General features: G+C 40.6%; 1 protein-coding gene across 1 annotated transcript in view; it reads left to right on the top strand.

The window, feature by feature from the left end:
- The window catches only part of DIAPH1 (diaphanous related formin 1), a 2,838,381-nt gene that overhangs the window by 1,380,905 nt on the left and 1,434,517 nt on the right, over nt 1-22,959 (top strand). The window contains exon 13 of the mRNA XM_044069079.1: nt 19,770-19,834. Coding sequence (XP_043925014.1) covers nt 19,770-19,834 — 65 coding nt within the window. The remainder of the gene's footprint in view (nt 1-19,769; nt 19,835-22,959) is intronic.

Below are 22,959 nucleotides of genomic sequence, written 5' to 3'. Positions count from 1 at the left end.
CTCTCAAAGTCAGGAATCCCACTCGGCTTTCCTGAAAACATTGGAGAACATGAAGATCTCTCCGAACATCATTATATTGGGCAACTTCAACTACCCAAACATTGACTGGGAGCACTACTCAAGCCCCAGCACCTTAGCCCAAAGGTTCCTGGAAATTATAAACTCAAATGCTATGGAACAACTAGTCACCACTCCCACAAGAGGGGACAACATACTAGACCTGATCATTACCAACATGGGGACTCTATGCTCCACACCAGAAGTATATCCCTTATTGGTAAGATCAGACCATAAATTAATTTCACTGGATGTCCACATCCCGACCCCACCCCCAGCCCAGAAAACCACAGTGAAAAACTTCTCAAAAGTGAACTTCTCACTTCTCAAAACTGAAGTGGAATCCTTCAAGGCCCCAGGGCCAGTGGAAACTACGGCCCAAACTGCAGAATCCTATATAAACGCATTCTACGGACATCTCCAGGAATGCATGGCTCATGCTATCCCAAACAAAACCAAGACCCAATCATCCAAAGGCAGGCGTCCAGTCTGGTGGACCCCTGCCATAAATAAACTGTACATCAGAAGGAGGAAGCTACTACATGATAGAGCAAAATCCCTAATAGGGAAGGCATCTCTGATCAGTACTAGCAAAAAATTACGATCCCTCATAAAATCCTCCAAGGCGAGCTTCAAGAGAAAAATTGCACAGGACACCAAAGACAATCATAAGGCTTTTTTCAGTTATGTTAGAAACCTGGGATGCAACTCCCAGACTTGTTCTGAGTTGATTCTAAACGACAAAAAATACGCTGAACCCACAGACATCGCCAATATCCTGGCAGACAGGTTCAGTGCAAACATCTCCACCCCCCCCCCCCCCAAAACAGCAAGTATCTATCCCAGCAGAGGGCTGCCTCCCAAACATCTCTGATGCTCAGGTGAAGGCTGCCCCCTCCAAAGCAAAAAATACTGCTTCCATGGGACCAGATGGCATCCCAGGTTGCGTCCTACATGAACTCCAAGAGGAACTAATCCCTCAAATAAAACAGCTATACAATCTCAGCCTCACTACAGGATATGTGCCCACAGAATGGCGTACAGCAACAGTGGTCCCACTCCACAAAGGTGGAGCCTCTACGGACCCTGGAAACTATCACCCCATAAGCCTGACTAGCTTAGTCTGCAAGGTTATGGAGAGGATCATCATGGAGCTGATAAACAAAGACATTGGGGACCTAAAGACACTAGATCCTACCCAGTTCGGCTTTGTCAAGGGCAGATCCTGCCTTTTGAACCTGGTTGACTTCTTTGAAACAGTCACCAAAGCCATAGATGAAGGGAAGGTAGTCCACACAGCCTATCTGGACCTTGCAAAGGCATTTGACACAGTACCCCACTCGGGCATCATAGATGAGCTATCCAGCTTAAATATAAACCGCTATGTCACAAGATGGGTCGCAAACTGGCTCAAAGACAGAACCCACAGAGTGAGAGTTGCTGGAGCCATGTCAGACTCGAAACCAGTCACAAGTGGCGTCCCACAGGGTTCTGTCCTGGGACCACTCTTGTTCGGTATATACTTTTCCGAGGTACAGGCAAACATGGGAGGACTATGGCTCACCAAGCTCGCAGACTACTGCAAACTGGGCAACAATCAACTTTCCAGCTGACACAAACATCATTCAAAAAGGTCTCACAGAGAGATAACTGGTGCCAGCGCAATGGTTTAAAGCTAAATGCCAAAAAATGTATAGTCATACCCTTTGGCAAAAACAATGTGCCCACAAATTACCACATAGGCGGAAACCCATTAAGTACAGAGAAAGTTATTAGGAACCTGGGGACCCAAGTTGATAGGAATCTCTCCTTTGAAAACCACATTGCCAAAGTGGTTAGAAAGACCTTCTACATAGCCCACCTCATCACGAAGGGTTTCACATCTAGATCAAGAGAGGTAATCGTGCCCTTTATTCATCCCTCATCAGGCCCATCATAGAATACAATGCCCCTTTATGGGATGTACCTTACCGACACCTGCAGCAATTAGAAAGACCCCAAAAGTATCTCACCAAGAGGATCAAGGGTCTCAAACAGATGCCATATGCTGCTCGGTTAAAAAAAACTCCAGCTCTACTCAGTTGCATACCGCCTACTTTGAGGTGATCTATGCCTGACATACAAAGCTATGTCAAATCCAGAATTAATGGACACGCTCCACCTCAGTAAATCTAAATCCCTTAGAGCCACACGCTCGAGGGACTTAAACCTCAGCACAGAAATAAATAGAACTTGCTGGAGGGACAGGTTCATAACCCAGAGGCTCTATTCGCTCTAGAATAGAATTCCAGTTCATGTGAGGCAGAGCACCTCACTGAATCTCTTCAAGAAGAATCTCGATAGGTGGATGGGGGATCGTAGGTTTGTCCCAGGGATTACTCCCGTGTCACTATTAGACAGAGGCACAGTAAACTAAACCTTAAAAAGGGCACAGTATACTCAAATCAAGGGGTGGCGTAAGCCATACAGAATCAGGCTAGGCTTATAATTGCCTCAGGGCAGATAGCCTAGTATGAACCTATGAACCTATGACAGCCTGCCAGAGCTCTGGGTCCTTCCTAATTGAGGCTTATGCCCATTATAGGCACACATCAAGAGTGCTGGTATAAAAGGAGTGTGCAACCATGCTACATTGAGAACTTTCTTGAAGCATTTATTTATGTAGACATCCATCAGCAGTATATGAATAGTTTCCTGCTTCATTAGTTTCAGCCTCCGAAGCTCAGGAAGAGACGTACCCTGTTAAGAATTTTTTTATTTTTCTATACTTGTTTTCTTTTCTCATTTGTCCGTCTCAAAAAAAGGGGGGGGGGGCAACTGTAGTAGACAAATTCCTTGTCATGACTACCATGCAAGTTGCCTGTTGGATCTAGTGGCACAAGATGTGAAGTACTGTCAAATGTGTCAGAAGTTTGATCCTAAAATGTTAAGAAACCATATTAGTAGTGGATATCCATTCTCCACTGATGTCCCACAAAAAGGGCAGCAGAAACTTTCCTAACTAGTGTTCCAGAGACCAGATTTTGCTGATCCCTGGGCTTTGTCTTGGTTCCTGTTTTCTCCATTTTCCTTGTTTGGTCAAGGGGTAGTTTATTTACTCACTAGTGGGAGTAGGGAGTACTGAGCTGCCTGTTTGTCCTCAGAGGAGTGGTTTAAGGCAGTAACTTGTAGTTTATTGGCCATTTTGGGTCATTTCCTGTCTTTTCCAGCCCCTGCTATAAAGCACGCTTTGGCGAGCTTTTCCAGCTATTGAGAACTCAGCACAGCTCCTCGTGGTGGCCAGCAGTGTTCCTCTAGCAGCAGAGACCAGAAAAGACTACCTTTCCAGATTTTAAGTATTTTTCTTGGCTTTTTCGACTTTTTGTGCCTTTCGACTACTGTTTCTGCTTATTTTATCAAAGTTTGCACTGTTTTACTGTGTTTATAAGCTAAAACTGTTTACTGCACTTGCTAGTTTAAGTTTTGCCTAAAAGTTAAACTACAGGCTAATACACTCAAGTGTACTAGCTTTTGATAGCATTTAATCGAAAATCATAGCATTTATTGTGTTTTCTGCTTTTCTGTAAAAAAACTTGAAAAAAACAAAAAAAATATCCTTGCTTTCCATACTTTCCTAACTAGTGTTCCAGAGACCAGATTTTGCTGATCCCTGGGCTTTGTCTTGGTTCCTGTTTTCTCCATTTTCCTTGTTTGGTCAAGGGGTAGTTTCTTTACTCACTAGTGGGAGTAGGGAGTACTGAGCTGCCTGTTTGTCCTCAGAGGAGTGGTTTAAGGCAGTAACTTGTAGTTTATTGGCCATTTTGGGTCATTTCCTGTCTTTTCCAGCCCCCTGCTATAAAGCACGCTTTAGCGGGCTTTTCCAGCTATTGAGAACTCAGCACAGCTCCTCGTGGTGGCCAGCAGTGTTCCTCTAGCAGCAGAGACCAGAAAAGACTACCTTTCCAGATTTTAAGTATTTTTCTTGGCTTTTTTCGACTTTTTGTGCCTTTCGACTACTGTTTCTGCTTATTTTATCAAAGTTTGCACTGTTTTACTGTGTTTATAAGCTAAAACTGTTTACTGCACTTGCTAGTTTAAGTTTTGCCTAAAAGTTAAACTACAGGCTAATACACTCAAGTGTACTAGCTTTTGATAGCATTTAGTCGAAAATCATAGCATTTATTGTGTTTTCTGCTTTTCTGTAAAAAAACTTGAAAAAAACAAAAAAATATCCTTGCTTGCCATACTTTCCTAACTAGTGTTCCAGAGACCAGATTTTGCTGATCCCTGGGCTTTGTCTTGGTTCCTGTTTTCTCCATTTTCCTTGTTTGGTCAAGGGGTAGTTTCTTTACTCACTAGTGGGAGTAGGGAGTACTGAGCTGCCTGTTTGTCCTCAGAGGAGTGGTTTAAGGCAGTAACTTGTAGTTTATTGGCCATTTTGGGTCATTTCCTGTCTTTTCCAGCCCCCTGCTATAAAGCACGCTTTAGCGCGGAGTTGCCACTGTTGCACACTAGGGCAGCGCCGGCTAAGCAGGTTTAAACTATTCGGGCTACCTAAAGTCCACTCTTCAAATTTTCCCTTGAAACTACCTTCCTCGACCTATACTACTGATCTAATCAGCGTATCCTATAACTAAAAACATCATCTCTACTTGACTCTAAGTAGACTATTCTCTATCTGTTAAACCTAGCACTTGCTCCTACAGTACTTATTACCTTGATACGGCACTCTTATAGATAGCACCCCAAAAGGCAACCCCCATTTCTCGGTCACCCACATCCCCGAATCTTTTAAAGTTTTTTGTCTATCCTCCTAGCATGCCGAGGGATCAGTTGCTAGTGTCCTCTCCTGCTCAGCTGGTGAACCTGGGAATATTGAGGCAATGTTACAATTGCCTCATGTACACAGACAACCCTCTCCTCCTCCCACAAAACACAAATACATGCGAGAGATGCAACTATACGCCAAACTGGAGGCTGAGCTCTTCAACATAGGACTGGCAAGACCAGTCAGGAGGAGAAGGTTACCACACACACTATAGACCCAGTCTCACATAGTACCATTACAACCTCAAATCATACACATAAACACACAAAGACATACTCGGAGGCTCTGATCAAAAATCTACCAAAACAGCAGAGGCCACCAAAGCAGACACCCAAACAACCACCACCTCAGAACACAACACCTGCAACACATAGACCTCACAGTCAGAGTGTCAAACAGTCACAGCCCTTAAGGCCAAACACAATGCCAGACACACTAGTCATTGGTGACTCCATAGTCAGACACACTGACGTCCCGCTCACCAGACTGAGTAAGGAGAAGGTCACAGTAAGCTGTCTGTCGGGCGCTAGAATCCGCCACATAACGCAAGCACTCAGGTCTCTCAACAGCAGGTACAAATACGACTCAGTCATTGTCCACGCTGGTGTAAACGACCTGAGACGTACCTCCTTGGACTATATGAAAAGAGACATTGAGGAGCACTCTGACTATGTAGCCCAGGCAGGTATGACCCTGACCTTGAGCAGTATCCTACCTTCACCAAGAATGATGCCACAATACAGAGATAAGATGATCAGCTTTAACAATTGGCTTAAACACTGGTGTCATTCAAAGGGGATCCAGTATCTGTCTGCCTGGGATGACATGCTGGACAAGCCACGCTGCTTCAAGGGACGGCTTGCACCCGTCACCCTGGGATTCCGGATATTGGCAAAGGCTCTTGCCACCCCATAGTGCCTTTTTAGGCAAGGCTCAAATTCTAAACCTACCACCCTAGAACACAAAAAGGAAAAAACTAAGGGTAATGCTGCGCAATGCCAGAAGTCTAAATCTCAAAATGCACGCACTCGAGGCCCTTCTCAGTATGGAGAACATCGATGTCTGTGCTGTGACAGAAACCTGGTTCAAGGCTCCTGAGAGCACCCCAGCTATCAGGTTTTACCTCATATCATGCTCCGCCCCAAAATCAGGAAAATATCAAGCAAGGAGGGGGGGTATCCATATTCATCAAGGACACCCACACCTCAAGACTGGTGGCAACGCATGATGCATCGGAGACCATCCAGGTGCAATTAACCGTAGGCAAGACTGCTCTGCAAATTGTAGCATGTTACAGGCCACCCTCACAAACTCAGGAACCTCACATGGCCTTCCTGAAAACACTAGAGGGGATAAATGTATCACCAAACACCATCATACTAGGTGACTTCAATTACCCAAATATAGACTGGGAACACTACTCAAGCCCAAACACCCTAGCCCAAAAGTTCCTGGAATTCATAAACCCAAATGCCATGGAACAACTAGTCACCATCCCCACAAGAGGAGATAACATACTTGATCTCATCATCACGAACATGGGAGCACAATGTTCAACACCGAAGTATACCCTCACTGGTGAGATCAGATCACAACTAATCTCGCTGGAGGTCCTCATCCCACCCCCACCTGAAATAAAAAGACCACAGTAAAGAACTTCTCAAAAGCCGACTTCACACTTCTAAAGACTAGTGTGGTCTCCTTTAAGGCCCCGAGCCATGGAAAACAGTACTCAAGCCACTGAATCACTTACAAATGCCTTCTACCAGCACCTGCAGGACTGCATGGATAAGGCAATCCCAAGCAAAACAAAGACTCTTTGTACCAAAGGCAAGCGTCCAGTCTGGTGGACCCCAGCCATAAACAAACTCTACAACAAAAGGAGGAAGCTACTACAAGATAGAGCAAAATCCTTAAAAGGTAAGACACCCTTGATCACTATAAGTAAAAACTAAGAGCTCTCATAAAATCATCCAAAGCAAATTTCGAGAGAAAAATAGCTAAAGACTCAAAAGACAATCATAAGGCCTTCTTTAGCTATGTTAGAAACCTAGGAGGAAACTCCCAGATATGCTCAGAACTAGTTCAAAATGATGTGAAGATTACTGATCCTACAGACATTGCCAACATACTGGCTGACAGGTTCAGTGCAAACTTCTCCCCCCCAAAAGGAGAGATATCTATACCAAACGATTGCAGCCCCCAAACATCTCCAGCCAAGTGAGAACTGCTCTCTCCAAAGCAAAACACAGCATCCATGGGACCTGATGGTGTCCCCGGCTGTGTGCTCCACGAACTCAATGAGGAATTAAACCCACAGCTAGGACAGCTGTTTAATCAAAGTCTTACCTCTGGATACGCACTCCAGGAGTGGCGACTGCAACTGTGGTCCCACTTCACAAAGGCGGTGCCTCCACCGACCCTGGAAATTACCGCCCATTAGCTTGACAAGCCTTATCTGCAAAGCCATGGAGAGGATCATAATGGACCTCATAAATAAAGACATAGGGAATTTGCAGACTTTGGATCCAACCCAGTTTGGCTTTGTCAAAGGCAGATCATGCCTTTTAAACTTGGTTGACTTCTTCAAACAGTCACCAAAGCCATTGATGAGGGAAAGGCAGTCCATACAGCCTACCTCGATCTGGCTAAGGCCTTCGATACAATACCCCACTCGGTATCATTGAAAACTCATCAGCTTAAATGTTAACCCATACATCACAAGATGGGTTGCAAACTGGCTGAGTGACAGAACCCACAGGGTCAGAGTTGCTGGCGCCATGTCAGACTCAAAGCCTGTCACAAGTGGTGTCCCACAGGGCTCAGTCCTGGGCCCACTCTTGTTTGGCATCTACTTTTCCAAGTACAAGCAAACACAGGAGGGTTATGGCTGACAAAGTTTGCAGATGACTGCAAACTGGCCATAGTAGAAAACACATCTGACACAGATATCCTTCAGAAGGGTCTCACAGAAACGGACAACTGGTGCCAGAGCCACGGCCTAAAGTTAAATGCCAAAAAATGCATAGTCATACCCTTCGGGGAAAAAAGGTTACCCCTAGCTACCAAATAGGTGGCAATCCACTGAGCACAGAAGAAGTTATCAGGGACCTGGGGACCCAGGTTGATCGTAGTCTGTCATTCAACACCCATGTAGCTAAAGTAGTTAGGAAGACCTTCTACATTGCCCACCTTATCATGAAGGGATTCTCATCTAGATCAAGGGAGGTTATAGTCTCCCTTTACTCATCACTCATCAGACCAATGATTGAGTACAATGCCCCATTCGGAATGTATCTGACCCGACACTTGCAGCAACTGGAGAGGCCACAAAAGTTCCTCACCAAAAGGATAAAGGGTCTCAAAAATCTATCCTATGCTGCCCGACTGAAAGAACTCCAGCTCTATTCAGTCGCCACCGCTTGCTCAGAGGTGACCTTTGCCTAACATACAAGGCCATGTCAAACCCAGATTTGATGAATATGCTTCACCTCAAAAAATCTAGATCCATCAGAGCCACAAGGGCGGGAGACTTAAACCTTGACACGGCTATTAATAGGACTTGCTGGAGGGATAGATTCATCACCCAAAGACTCCCTATGCTGTGGAACAAAATCCCGGTACATGTGAGGCAGAGCACCTCGCTGGCCTTGTTCAAGAGAAATCTTGACCAATGGATGGGAGATCGCAGATATACCCCAGGGATTACCTCAGTGTCACTGCTCGACAGAGGCACAGCAAAATAATGGGTATAGTTCCCCATACTAAAGGGGTGGCGTAAGCCACAAAACGATGGGCTAGGCTTGTAAATGCCCTCGGGCAGATAGCCTAGTATGAACCTATGAACCTAAGAAAAGAAAAGGTTGATCTCCTACTGCTTTTGTTTATTTTGGGGGGGGGGACTGTTACTTAGACTTCTCAGGATGATTGGTTTGCATTGTTTCAGTGCTTATTGATGGCTATTCAACCTTACAGCCAGGACAAATTTCTCCTCCTTTTCCATCCAAAACCAACAAGAGAATCATCTTATGAAAAACATCCTTCCAATATAGAATTCTTGGGTTATGTTCTCAAGTCCCCCCCTTTCCAGATTTAGCCAGACGTGAAAGATGCTGTTTCCTCTGACTCTCCAAAATAGTAAATTTCTTTGAATTAATTTTTCAAGTTTAACTAGAGAGAAAATTTCAATACTAGAGATATTTTGACCTTCTCCACATAGATGTTCCCAAAGCTGCACCAGTGCCCCTACTCCTTGGAACCTTAGAGGATGTCTTTTTATCAGCTTCTGTTGCACTTGATTCTCAAAACTCGACCTTCTAAAAGCCCTAAAGATTTTACAGGGTACAAGAGTCACACAAGTGTTTATACAAAAACCCTGTTGCTGACCTTGTAGTTATCTCTGTAGACTTAAGTAAAGGAGCTGAACTAGTTCTTGCTTTTATCTCTGTCCAAAGTGATAGAGAGCAGAGACCTAGACAGAGGTTTATACACCTGCAGCTCTGTTTTTTTATGGCTGTTAATTGTCAGACTCGCATGATTGCAGTTTTATTACTGATGGAAAATACGGGTCAGAAAATTGCTGAGATTCTTAACCAAGACACGAGATGTGATCTTTTAGAAAGGCTGCTTTCTCCCTAAGTGGCCACTAAGTATTCCATAATATGTGGACGTGGTACTACAAATGTGGCTTATAGAGCTGCTGCCACAGACTCCACAGGCACTGTTGGCTAAGGCTCCAGCCTTGGTGTGAAGTTAAGGCCCAGGTAATTGAATACCCCCCTGGATAGGGATTTACTGTTTGGGGGTCCCTCTGCAATAGTCTTTAAGAAGATGGAGGAGTGAGGTAAAGTGATGAGGTAAAATAACATCATCTTTCTCCAGTGCCTAGATGTGACATAAATTGCCCTGCAAGTCCAGTTCCTTTCTTCAGAAAACAATACAAATTCAAACAGTAGCAAAACCTTAGGTGAAGGCCAGTTTAAGAAAACATGGCAAGGAGACACTGATGTTAAAATAACTTGAGTTCCAGCAGTAATAAAGAATCAGACCTGTCTGTCCTGGTCCTGCTTCCCTTACTCTTTCCCTTTGTCACCCCAACCTATTTTTCCCTCTCCCAGAATTGCTGACAAACTTTTTGTCTTTACCTTCCATTAAGGGAACCCATCACTTCAGACTCTTATTTATTTTCCTCTCCTAAATTCATAATTTCACTGTGATTCTAAACCCATCCTCTTAGGCGGTCTTTAAGTTTAGACAAACAGGAACGCTTTATGCTAGCTGTTGTTTCCAACGTTGTTCTGTAAGAGTTTGTTGATGGGCTGCCATATCTTTGAGGAAAGAATTTTATTCAAGATTTTTTTCTATTTGACCCCTTTTTTCAGACCAGATACCTTTTTTAGGATTTCTTTTTCAAAATGCTTACCTTTCAGGACCCCCCTTTGCACCCAAATGCTGTTTTTTTGCTACTCTAAATTTAAAGTTACACATCTGTGTCCACAAACGTTACAGAAAATATTTGAGATTCTCTGTCTTCGGCTTGCACTATCAATTTACTACTTTAGTCTTTCTCCTTTCCACTGCACTAAGGGTATTTGCAAAGTACCTGACCCTAATCTTAGTCATTTTGCAGACTCCAGTGTGTTCACATCTTTCTTTATCTGGACATATGTGTGCTGAAGCTTTTTCCAGTTTAGAGGTTCTAAAGGTCTTGAACTTTTCTAGGAACATTTTCAAGAATTTGGGGTTCACTTTGATTCTTTCATCCAGGGTGTTTTCCTTTGTTCCTTGGGTGTCTAATACATACCACAAAGCAGTAGCATACAAAAAGCTACTTTCTGAATCTTACAAAACAGAAGTCTGTGTCAGCCAAAGAGTTTGTAAATGTCTTTGGGCTCATGATTTCAACCACTCTTATGATCCTTTATGCCAGGCTTCATTTGAGCGGTGGTATCTCAAGTCGATATGGATTCTGCCCCAAAATTTTTTCGACCAACAGATTCCGATCATTCCTTGTCTGGTTCAAGAATTGCTCTGGACTGCAATCCAGGGAGTCTTTTTTACAGCCTCGGGCAGCTTAGAGCATGGCAGCATGTGCTTCAGACTTTGCATAAGGAACTTGTTCCCTGGAAACCTGGTTTCAGTGTGTATGTAGGCCCTTGTTCAAAAAAAGTCCCATTGGTATCAAAGATGATGGCTCTGATCAGTGGCCTCAAAACGTTCCATCAACTGAGGTACTGTCCAAGTAGTGACTGTTAACACTACAGTGGTATACATTAACCAACAAGGTGAAGACTAACCTTGATGGTTTGAGAAGTAGCAATTGAGCACATGCTTTTTTTTGTAAGCAATCTACATTTCCTCCCAGCTGAACACAGTTTAAGCAGGTCCAGGAAGGGTCCTTACATGTGGACGATAAACAGAGGTCTTTTTTCAGTTTATCCATCAGTTTAGAGTTCCTCAAATGGACCTGTTTTCATCAATTAAAGGCAACCGACTGAGGTCTGTTTTGCTCTAGTACTCCTTGCAGACAAGCAGTGGCACCAGATGCCTTCTCAGTTTTTTTATTGACATTTGTGTACTGGGAATGTCTTACTGGGTAATGCCCATTTTCAGCAAAGACTTGGGAACAAGCGCTCCAGAGAATTAGATGACATCAAGTAAAACAGTAATACATCTGTAGTTTAAAAAAAACATTTAGAGATTAAATTTGTCAGAAGAATACAAGGATAAAATAAAGCATGAGGAGACACAGTGATGGAGTAAGAAAAATGAATAAAAACATGACGACTGAATATGACAGTCAAGGTATATACAAACGTTATTAGAAGTATAGTGTATTGTGCAAGGAAATAAAAAAAAGTAAAAAAAAAAAAAAGATACAAGTCCCCGAGGGCAGGTGTTGAAAGGTACAGGTAGAAAGTATGATGAGTGGCTATGAATGTGAAGTATATGTTGATGTAGCTTATACAGGTGAGGTGCATGGGCATAGTCACGAGTTAGTGAGAAGTTCTTTGAGAGAGGACTTGTATTCTTTTTTAACACCTTTTTTTAAGTTATCACTTAAGACACAGCCAAACATACATTAATGTAAAAGAAAACAAACCATGTTAAATGTTTCCACTTACATACATTAAACATCACATATATTATTTTATATTGCTCAATTCCTGCCTTCCCTTAAATCTAACGTTTCCTCTTTCTGGGCATCATTCTGCATATATTGTTCCCACAATTTCCATTTATTTCTGTGTAATTTTGCTCCTTTCTTTTTCTAAAGATCCCATTTCCAGTTATTTTATCTCTGTTACAATATTCAGTACTTCAAGTACAGTTGCTTTAGACTTTGATTTCCATTTTCCAGTAATTGTTTTTTTGGCAGCCACCAGAATTAAATGTAACGAGGGATTACTATGTGTAGGCTTTCAGATGCTGTCTCCTGGTCAAAAGGATCATTTCCTTAGTTACACTCTTACACTCTTTTTGCATAGCTATTATTTCTGACAGTATTTTGTAGGGAATGTTTAAAATCTGCCAACTCATTACACTCCAAAAACATATGTTCTCAGTTTCCTCTTTCTTCCCCATCACACCTCCAGCATTTGCTCAAGGGAAATTCTTTAAATTCTTCCAGTCAAAAATCCTAAACCTTCTAGACTTTGCTGCATACCTGGGGAGTCATGCAAATGTCTTCCCATTGCTCTCTTGTAAACTGCTTGTCCATTATCTCTTCTTTTCTAGCCTGCTCTGATTGATTGATTCTTATAGTTACCATGCACTGTTTTGTATGCTCTACTAATCATCCCTTTTTAACAGCAGCTTCTGTTCTACAGTCAACAGAAAAGCATGTTTTTCACTTAAGATTCCTGTATCCTGTTCTCTTTGCCTGTGCACTATCAACCCCTGAAAGGGAAGGCAATCTCTAGCCTGTAGTTCAAATGTCTTCTTGGCCTCATCCCATTCTTTTGCATTTCTCTCTCTAGGTATTTGCTTCCAGTACCTTGGTTCCTTTGTCAGTTTTCTCCAGTAAATTCCAGCTCCTTCTTGTCTATTTGTTGTACCTGTATTGCAGTTATCCCTACTGGCAAGATCTTTTTTGTCTATTCTCATGTTGGCTTAGTTCGTAGAATATTTTCTGCTACTTTATGAATGTAATATTTTGTACGGCTGTTATTCTTCTTAAGGATCTGCATCCAAAATCTTACTCTCTCCTTGTTTCTAGAATGTCCCACCCGCTTCATCATCATTCCTTTCCACTTTGAGTTATAACTTTCTGCTTGTGTTACATATATGGGCCTTAATTGTGTAACTCTGAAATATCCCTTCAAATCAAGTAATCCTAACCCACCTTTTTCTGTTGGAAGGAGCAACTTATCCAACTTAATTGTTGTCCTCTTCCCCTCCCAGGTAAATTCCTTTAACTCGCTACTATTTTCTTCAAATTCTCCTCTTGTTGATAAAAATTTACCTGACTTGTATGTAAAACTTAAAAGGGCTAAAATATTTTCACTGCTTATATCTTACTGTCTATATCCATAAGCAAGAGTTTCCATTTTTCAATTTTTGCATTTATTTAGTCTCTTCCCAGATATCCTTAGCTGTCATAACATAAGCCCTTTTTAGTCCATAATCCTAAATACGTCCTCCTGTCCCCATAGATATGGGTATTGCTGAACCGAGTCATGTGTGAGTACGTAATTTATAGCTGTAGCCTTTATTTTATGTTCATTGATTTTATATCCGAAAAAGACTTGAATCTATCTCAAAATGTTCCGCAACACTAAGATGTCCTTTTCTGGGTTTATTAATTGGTGATGGACAAGTGGACAGACGAGATCAGACAGGAGTCCCCATGGACTATGAAGTTTGCAGATGACATAGTGATCTGTAGTGAGCATAGGGAACAGGTGGAGGAGACCCTGGAGAGATGGAAATATGCTCTAGAGAGAAGAGGAATGAAAGTCATCAGGACTAAGACAGAATATATGTGTGTGAATGAGAGGGAGGATAGAAGAATGGTGAGGATGCAAGGAGCAGAGGTGGCGAAGGTGGATGAGTTTAAATACTTGGGGTCAGTAGTTCAGAGTAACTGAGTGTGGAAGAGAGGTGAAGAAGAGAGTACAGGCAGGATGGATTGGGTGGAGAAGAGTGTCAGGAGTGATTTGTGACAGACGAGTACCTGTAAGAGTGAAAGGGAATGTCTACAAGAGGGTAGTGAGACCAGCTATGTTATATGGGTTGGAGACAGTGGCATTGACAAAAAGGCAGGAGTTTGAGATGGATGTGGCAGAGTTAAAGATGTTAAGATTTGCACTGGGTGTGACGAGGGTGGACAGGATTAGGAGTAAGTATATTAGAGGGTCAGCCTAGGTTGGGAGGTTTGGCGACGAAGCCAGAGAGGCAAGATTACGTTGGTTTGGACATGTGCTGAGGAGGGATGCTGAGTGTATTGGGAAAAAGATGCTAAGGATGAAGCTACCAGGTAACAGGAAAAGAGGAAGGCCTAAGATAAGTTTTATGGATGAGGTGAGAGAGGACTTGCAGGTGGTTGGTGTGACGGAGCAAGATGCAGATAGGACAGGAAGAAATGGAAACAGGTGATCCGCTGTGGCGACCCCTAACAGGAACAGCCGAAAAAAGATGAAGATTAATTACAAAATAATATCTGCTAACAAAGTGAACTTTTCTTGATTGCCATACAAATTATATCCTTGAAATTCCGAGTCCCTTCTTTTCTTTTCCAGTAGCTGTAAATATAAAGCAAATAAAGGAGAAAGCGGGCACCCCTGCCTGGTTCCTCTGGTAAGACTCATCTTATCAGAGTGGAATCCCACTTATTGCCTCTAATCCTTCATATGTCCTGCTAATTAACCTTATTATTGTATCAGGGAGTGCAGATGCTTCCATTGGCCTACTCATAAAATCCCAGCTTACTGTGCTGAATGCTTTCTCTGCATCAAGATCCACCAGCAACAGAGGTATTTTCTTACATTTTTTGTTCCCTGGATCATCGTCATTCTATAAATGTTATCAAATGTTTGCATCACCTCCACAAGACCACACTGAGCCATATCTATCCATTTTGGCAACATCTGACCTATCCTTTTAGCTAGTATAAACACTTCATAGTCATGTTTTAAAATTGAAATGGGTCTATGTAAACCTGGGTCTAATGGCTGTTTACCATCTTTAGGTATTACAGTTAACAAAACTTTCTTCCAAAATGTTGGTGGTTACCCTCCTTTTAAAATACTGATAAAACCTTCCAGGTCATTATCAATCACTTTCCTCCCTCCTAACTTCCAAAAGAATATGAAAATAAAAGTAAACCAAACTGCATTAGTGCAAAGGAGAAATTTAATAAAATACACACTTGTATTAAATAAAACAAAATCATAAAAGATGAGCGCTTTCATACCCATCATTAATTGTTAACACTATTTAAGATGTGAGTGCTATTTTAATGTAGATCTGATGAAGTACCTTGATGAGTACAAAAGCGCTCATCTTTTATGATTTTGTTTTATTTGATATGTGTGTATTTTATTAAATTTCTCCTTTGCGCAAGAATACCATCTGTTCCTGGAGACTTGGATTATACATTACCATTTTTATCTCACCTCCTCCTATTTTAAATGTTAATTGTTGAGCTTCCTCTACCTCTAACCTTGGCATAATTAAGTCTTCCATAAATATTTCTATTTATGCTGTCTTGTATTTTCACATTTCTTTGCTTGATACAAATTTTCATAAACCTTCCAAAATATCTCTAATATTTCTAAAGGATCTTTGGTTATTTCTCTTGTTATAGGTTCCCTAAGTTTAGCAACAACCCCTTCTACTTTATGTTGCAGAAGTCATCATGCCTAAAGTTTCTGTGCTCTGGAGTTATTTAAACAAAACAAAAAAAAAATATTTATTAAATTTTCATGTAGGACATAGGCAGTCTTAAATTTATGTAAATTAAAATAAACCATAATGACATAACCTCAGTTGCAAACATTATAACCTTACAAACCGCGCCAATACAACTTTAGCTGCAAACACTGGAGTTATCAAAAACTAGTTTGCTTAACAACAATCTTTCTAAATTCATGCATTTTATTCAAATTCTCCCTTATTTTTCTCTTTAGCTGTCTGCAGTTCCTCCTCCTCCTCTTTTGTGAGATTTCCTTTACTCTGCAATATTTTATCCTTTTGTCAGCCCCTCTGAATATTTCCTGTTACTTCTTAACTATGCCTTTTTCTTTTATTTCTGCCCTATGTTTAAACTCCATTTTTGTTTTATCCCACTAACTTGTAATTTACGAATACATTTCTGTCTTCTCTAATAATTCTTGAGTAATTTCCACTACCTGTACCTTAATTTCCTCTCTTTCTAAGAGGTAGGTGGGAAAGTGCCAGTGTCTCATTTTTACGTCATTGCCTTGCATTTTTACCTTAGTTTTTATTGTTGAAAAATCTGAAATAGTTATTGGAAGTGTCCATGCTTTCAGTTAAATGTTTCTGTGAAGTGTAATTCCTGTGTAGTCTAGCCCAGTTATTGTACCTTGGAGTTCCTGTCACTAAATTCACATCTTCTATAGCAAACATTTTCATATATTTCTACAGAAATCTACACTTGTATTTTCCATTGTGGTGCAGAGGCTAGCATTGTGACCTGACAGCAAGAGATTCTCCAGTTCGATTCTCATCTGGGGTGCCTTCTGTGCAGAGTCTTTATGTCCTCTCTGCGTTCTTGTGGGTTTCCTCTGGGTGCTCCAGGTTCCTCTCGCATTCCAAAGAAAGGCATCTGGAGTGTTTCTCCCTGGTCCCCAGCTGAAAATGGGCTCTGTGCCATTTGGACCTTCCCAGTAAACAAATGTTAAATAAATAAATAATTTTAGGTCCCCCAGATAGATCCTCACTGTTACAAATCAAGTTCCATGAGTAATATTCCCTGTTGAAAGCTGATTGCTTCTCCCAGAAAGGATTCATAGTTTCTCCCAGAAAGGATTCATAGTTGAGTATTAGGCTGGCTGTCCTTGTGAACTGTCTTACCCCCAAAGGTGTAATATAAATATGTGCCAGTGCCAGTAGCCCCTTACTATCACAAATCTGCAATTATCATCTTTTATCCTATTCTGTTACTATTGAAGCTCCTCTACCAGTTAATATGATTACTCCCCTTTTTCTGTTGTCCCTGATGTTCTGCTGAATATGTGTCCTGAAATCCTTTCTTTAGCAAATTTACATTCTCATTTCTTTCCAAATGCATATCCTGCAGCATTGCTGTTTGCACTTTGCATTTCTTAATATAATTCAATACTCTTACATTTTTGTTTATACCTGTAAGGCCGTTTACTTACCAAGATAATATGGATAGCACAGCCATTATGATAAGAAGTTATTGCTGCCCCCCAGTTATACATGACAGCTTTTTTGAATGTGTATTTCCAATTTTTTGTTTGTCAGGCTGGTCTTATATACAGTTGTTTTTTTGTCCACTCCATTTGAGTCTGTCACATTTTCAAGACTTTTTGTTTTAATGAAAACCCTAAAACAAAAAAAATAAATAAATATGTTTTCAGAACACCCCATAACATTAACTTAGAGCAAGCAGACAAAACTATGAACATCTTCGACACATGAAGTTTAATCTTCCAGATAGGAAAAATAGCCCCAAACTAGACAGCTGTATACACAGGTATTACTTAACCTAAAAATAAGGTAACCCTTGCTAAAGTGCATGTTACAGCATGCGTTGCACAACTGTTTTCAGCTGCAAACTTCTTGACTCTGTTCAGAACAGAATGTAAATAAAACTGCCTTCAACTGCAGACTTCTTATCCGCCACCGAACATTTTCTAAAGGGAAAAAAACAAGCTAATATTGCATATGCAAGAAACTTGATACTTTTCATGGCTATCATAATTGTCTTATTTTTCAAGCCTACTTGCTTAAAGAAAACACTTGTTTTTAGATTAAGCCAAAGGCATTAATCCAGACATTCACCTTTGCAAACATCTCGGCTCTACATATAAAGTAATCCGTGTATTTTTGCACCCCGCCCCAACCCCAGCAGCCCAACACTGCAGTACATTAACCTAAACTTGATTTTTGTCCAGCTTTTCTTCTCTCTAAACACTGTAAATCATGTATTTCTCACAACTAAAAAGTACTTTATTACATCGGTTTATTTCACAAAACGGTTACTGTAAAGACTTCTCCCTACATTTACTGTCCCCCTGATTGTGTACTACACAAAACTGCTTTTTGTGTAATAGCTCAGTGTTGCATATGGTTTTTACAGGTTACCTAATGGCACACACAGGTGTCAGTCTTTATATTGTCACACTGAAAAATATTTTTTTGCAGACTGCAAATCCTCCTAGTGAAAGAATGATAGTTTTATGTAGAATGACACAGCAATACAGGGAAGATAAGTACTTTCGATACTGCATTGAAGGGGTTTCTGTATGCCTTCCCACCGTTTCCTGTGATTCTGAAAGCCCTCCAAAAGATAAGGAGGGGTTATTCAAGGATACTCCCGCTTGACGCCCTTTTGACCAAGACAGGTGCTCTCTCTCAACTAAGGAATTGGCCAGGGGTCATTACAGCACTCTTCTGTGTTGGTGAATCTTAGTCAAACGAAGGAGTCACTGATATCCTAAAGTACAGACCCTGAAGTTCATAGTTTGGTTGATAGGATTTTACTTTCTTTCAGATGTCATTTCTTTCATGACCTGTTGCAATTTTTTTAGAGGCTATAAAGTCTTACACCAGAAAGTATTGTGTATCAAAGTGGAAAAAAGAACTCAGGACTCCAGTACAGCAGGAGTGCCCTTGGTCCTTCGCAGTCTATGTGTTATATAAGCCAGGCTTTTCCTGCATTTCCATCTAGGTGCATCTTTCAGTTATTTCTACTTTTGCCCATAGACCCTCCCTTATTTAACTCTTTAGATGTTGATAGACAACTGAAGTTTTATTTAGAAAAGACAAAATGTCATGTGCTTTTCAGTTTCACTCTAATTTTAATATGTCCGGGTTCATGCATACTGATTTGGGACATTAGTCTTTTGCCTAATCTTTTATTACTAGGTTAAGAAAGCTCTGAATATAGCATAGACTTGTTGCTTTTATACCAGTATGTTGGAGTGTACCTCTACTGGACATATGCTTCTCAAAGGAAGAATCTTGAACTTTGACAGGCTGGCTGGCTGGACAGGGACCTTTGTGTGGAAAGTCCCAGATATTAAGAGTATATCAGCAGTGCTGTATTTGAAAGTCTACAGTTATGATAAATGACCTACTCAGTTGTGCTGTATTATCGGTGATGTGCCAGTTCTATTTAGGTCTGTTTCATCTTTACTCAGGAGTCCGTGCTGGATTCTACTATTGTTGAACACTGCATGGAGTCTGTCCTTTAGTGTTGGAATTCTGCCTAAGCATAGACCAGGGTTACTTTTTAACAGTGCATCATCACAAGGCATGTTCTTGTGAGTCTCAAATCTCATGCTGTCCCCCGTATTTGGATTGTCTGTCTGTCTACTGGCTGCTTTTACAGTTCACAGAAAATCAGGCAAGTATGTGCCAGATCTTCATTATTTTTCTTGATTTACAGGAAGTTTACTTACTCTGTGGTTGGGGCAGACATTTTGGCTCAAATACTAGTTGTACTGTTTAAAAAAATAATTATTGGAAAGAGTGGATTCATTCATAATCTTGCTAGTGAAGGTCCCCTAACAGAACAGGTGATAAAAATGCATGTCTTTTTTGTCCATTGTTAGTCTGGATGCTCATGTAAGGGAAATTCAGCACAGTCCATTGACAGATTGTATGCAACAAGGCAGTAGTTGGGACTAGAATGTGTTTACTGATCTGTGACTTAAAGACTTGACTTAAATATTGGTTTCATTATTTTCCACAGACCAGATGATTGATAAGAGAACAGTGGAAAAGTGTGAAGCTAAGATGAAAGAACTGGAGAGAAAGGTAATTTCAGAATGCTTTCTTTGGTGGTTTAATTTTAACTAATGTGGGTCCTGATAAAGAATGCTTGTGAGCCATAGGTTGTGTAGGTCAGGGTAAAAAGAGCTTAAGCCTCATGAATCCCATAATATCCTTAGGCTGTCTTATCAATGTATGTATGTTATAGAACCTCTCCCACCTGTAGGTAGTGGTGTTGCCAGAAGTTTTTTTTTCTTTTTTTTTTTTTTTTAAACCAGTGGCATTACTCCTGCATTCCTGTTTTTTACTACAACATCATTGTGGCGAAAATATTTATAAAAACGGATAACACAACTGAGGTAGGAAAAATTATGTGTTTGTAGTGGTAAATGCTTTCACGACTATCAGGCCCTTCATCAGACCATATCAAACAAGACTAAAATCAATTAAAACTCTTAAATACCTAATGATACAGAGCACATGATTTCAAAACTAGTTTTAAAGGTAAAGCCTCAGTAAGACCTTACCCTTTATCTGCTTGCAACCTTAAAATCCATTTAAATTCAGCACACACAGTTTTATTAGACACATCGCTGCCCCTCAAGTGAATCACTAACAATTGTAAAACAAAAAATGCAATTGTATAACATTCACCTAACATGCAGATATATTTGACCAAAGCGATGGACATCTTTTTCTTTTTTATGTCGTGTAGGTGTTCCATAACATGTTCTCTAAGAGAGCGATTAGTTTTTCCAATGTAAAAACAGGAGCAGCAAGTGCATCATGCTAAATATATCAAATTGGTACCAGTACAGTCTGCAAAAAAAAAAAGTAAAGTATATACCTATCCTGTGTCTGGATGCACAAAATTAGTAGAAGATAAACTGTACCCACACAGATTACAATGTACCAAACCTATCAGATGAAGCACATGAATTCAAAGGGCTGTTATAGCACAGTTGTCATTTTAAGGATGGAGTATTCCTAAATAAAAACCTGGGTCGATCACCTAGTACGTTCTTTAATTTATCATCCCCATCAAAATGGACCAATTCTTAATAATATCACACAGTATACTAACATCTCTAGAGTATGTCAAACCTACTTTAACCCTATCTGTAATTACACTACTGTGTCCCCTGATGAATTCATGATCAGACTCTGAAAAATATGGCTTAGCATAAGAGGCTGTATGTGATAACACATCTTTAATAACTACATCATCTCTGTACCTGAATAGTCTCCATCTTTAAAGTCCTTCTTCATACTATCAAAAACACTCCTAAGTTTAGCATATTAAGCATTTATAAAAATCACAAACCATGGCTCCGTCTCAGAAAAATGCAGGTTTGTCATTAATAAGTGACTAAGTAGTTTACATCAATTTGATGTGCAGGCCATGAAATAAAAGTACGTGTACAAAAAAAAATTGCTTTGGAGAAAGTTAGCCAGTAAGCAACAAAATGGGGAAAGATTGTTCCTGTTTGAGGCTTTTAGACAGCACGTGCTTATGATGGATGTTGAGCTGACACCTCCTATGACTGCTTGCCAGTCAGTCAGTGTAAAACAAGTATTAGCTACCACTCCCGTCAGACAACATTCATATTCCTTAAACAAGGTAAGGTAAGACATAGAAAGGGAATTAATGTTTTACTGTTTGAGTTGAGTGTAAAGACCAGTGTGTTAGGAAATATATAGAAGAGGATTGCCTAATATTAGCATGAACAATATTATCTTTTGTTTTCCAGTTAAACTATGTCCCGCTGTCACACAAAGGGAAGCTGCTAGTTAGCACTGGGCTCCTATATTCATAATCTTATTGTTCCCACTAGACTCTTTACAGTAGAGTTGGGCAAGCCGGAGCTGTGCTGAAACCGGGGTTGTCAGATTTCTGCCTGGCCAGATAGGGACAAAAAAAAAAGGTCTTTCACACTAAGTGAAGGCTAAAAAAAAGGTCTTTAATACGGAACATCGCAGATCCGCATTAAACTCAGGTAGCTCCGTGTTTCGCGATTTTTGATTGGCCCATATGATGTTATGTAGCCAGTCAAAAAAATCGCAAAACAAAACTAATTCTGTTTAATGTGGAACTGCCTGATGTTCAGGCAGTTCCACATTAAACAGAAGTAGCTCCGTTTTGCGATTTTTTTTGATTGACTCGTATACCGGCATACTGGCCAATCAAAAAAAAAAAAAAAAAAAGCAGAGGCTATTTCGCCGGGATTTTAACCAGCAGAGCGGGACTCTGGATCGGGCTGCTGATCCTGGGACAGTCCCACTCAAATAGGATGTCTGGCAACCCTGTCTGAAAGTAAGATTTAAACATTTTTCACAGGAGAGGACTATAGCAAGGCATATTTGGGCAATTCTTGTATTTAAAAAAAAAATTACGGCATATTTTTAGGCTGAAGGATGCGTTATTTCTTGTACTCAAGAGTGCTTGCATGCTTCCAGGGTAGCCTGTTTCAGTAAGAGAGACATCAGGAGTGCATGGAAAGCAGTACCACTGCTAAAGATAGCATGGACAGAATTCTTCTGTGTTTTTGTTTTTATTGAGGGTAAGCCCCAGTATCTCAATTCTCCTGATTTTAGTTCAGTGCTGTGAATTTCCGAGAGGTGCTTAGTGTTTATTTGAGGGTGAGTATATATGTTAAAGAGCAATGTGTTGAAATTACTGTTATTGTAGTAGTTTATTTTATTCTTTCACTTTCTTCACCGTCAAGTATCAGAGATGTGCACAGAACTGGGCTTCCTTTTTGGGGGACGGGTGTGGAGGCATCTTGTATATGAAAGCGGAAGGTCATCATATGATCACTGTAATCTCGTAAAAGTGTTAAGACTTGTTGGAGGCAGCTGTATGTGTTTGCAAAATTGTAGTGCATTTCTTAATTTTTTCATTCTTTTCTTAGTGAGAAATTAATGTACAAAAAGGGGCTATCACTGGGCGTACCGTACAACGAGAGAGAAGTCAGTTAAGGCTGATATGGTTTGTGGGTGGGCAGTGTCTATCAGAGCAAAGTTTGCCTTTACTATTATATTCTGTAGTCATTCAGACGTAGAAGTTGTTTACCTTTTCAGAAAGGTTACAGTCCACTGGGACAGTGTCTGTGTGTGTATGTCATGCCCAAATAGTTTTTTTTTTGCTTAAATGGTTTTATTGATTTTAC

The sequence above is a fragment of the Protopterus annectens genome, chromosome 4.part0, assembly GCF_019279795.1.
Source record: "Protopterus annectens isolate FY-2018-M chromosome 4.part0, PAN1.0, whole genome shotgun sequence".
NCBI classification, from domain to species: Eukaryota; Metazoa; Chordata; order Ceratodontiformes; family Protopteridae; genus Protopterus; species Protopterus annectens.
Note: the sequence above shows the minus strand (reverse complement) of the source record. Positions and strands in the feature narration are given on the sequence as shown.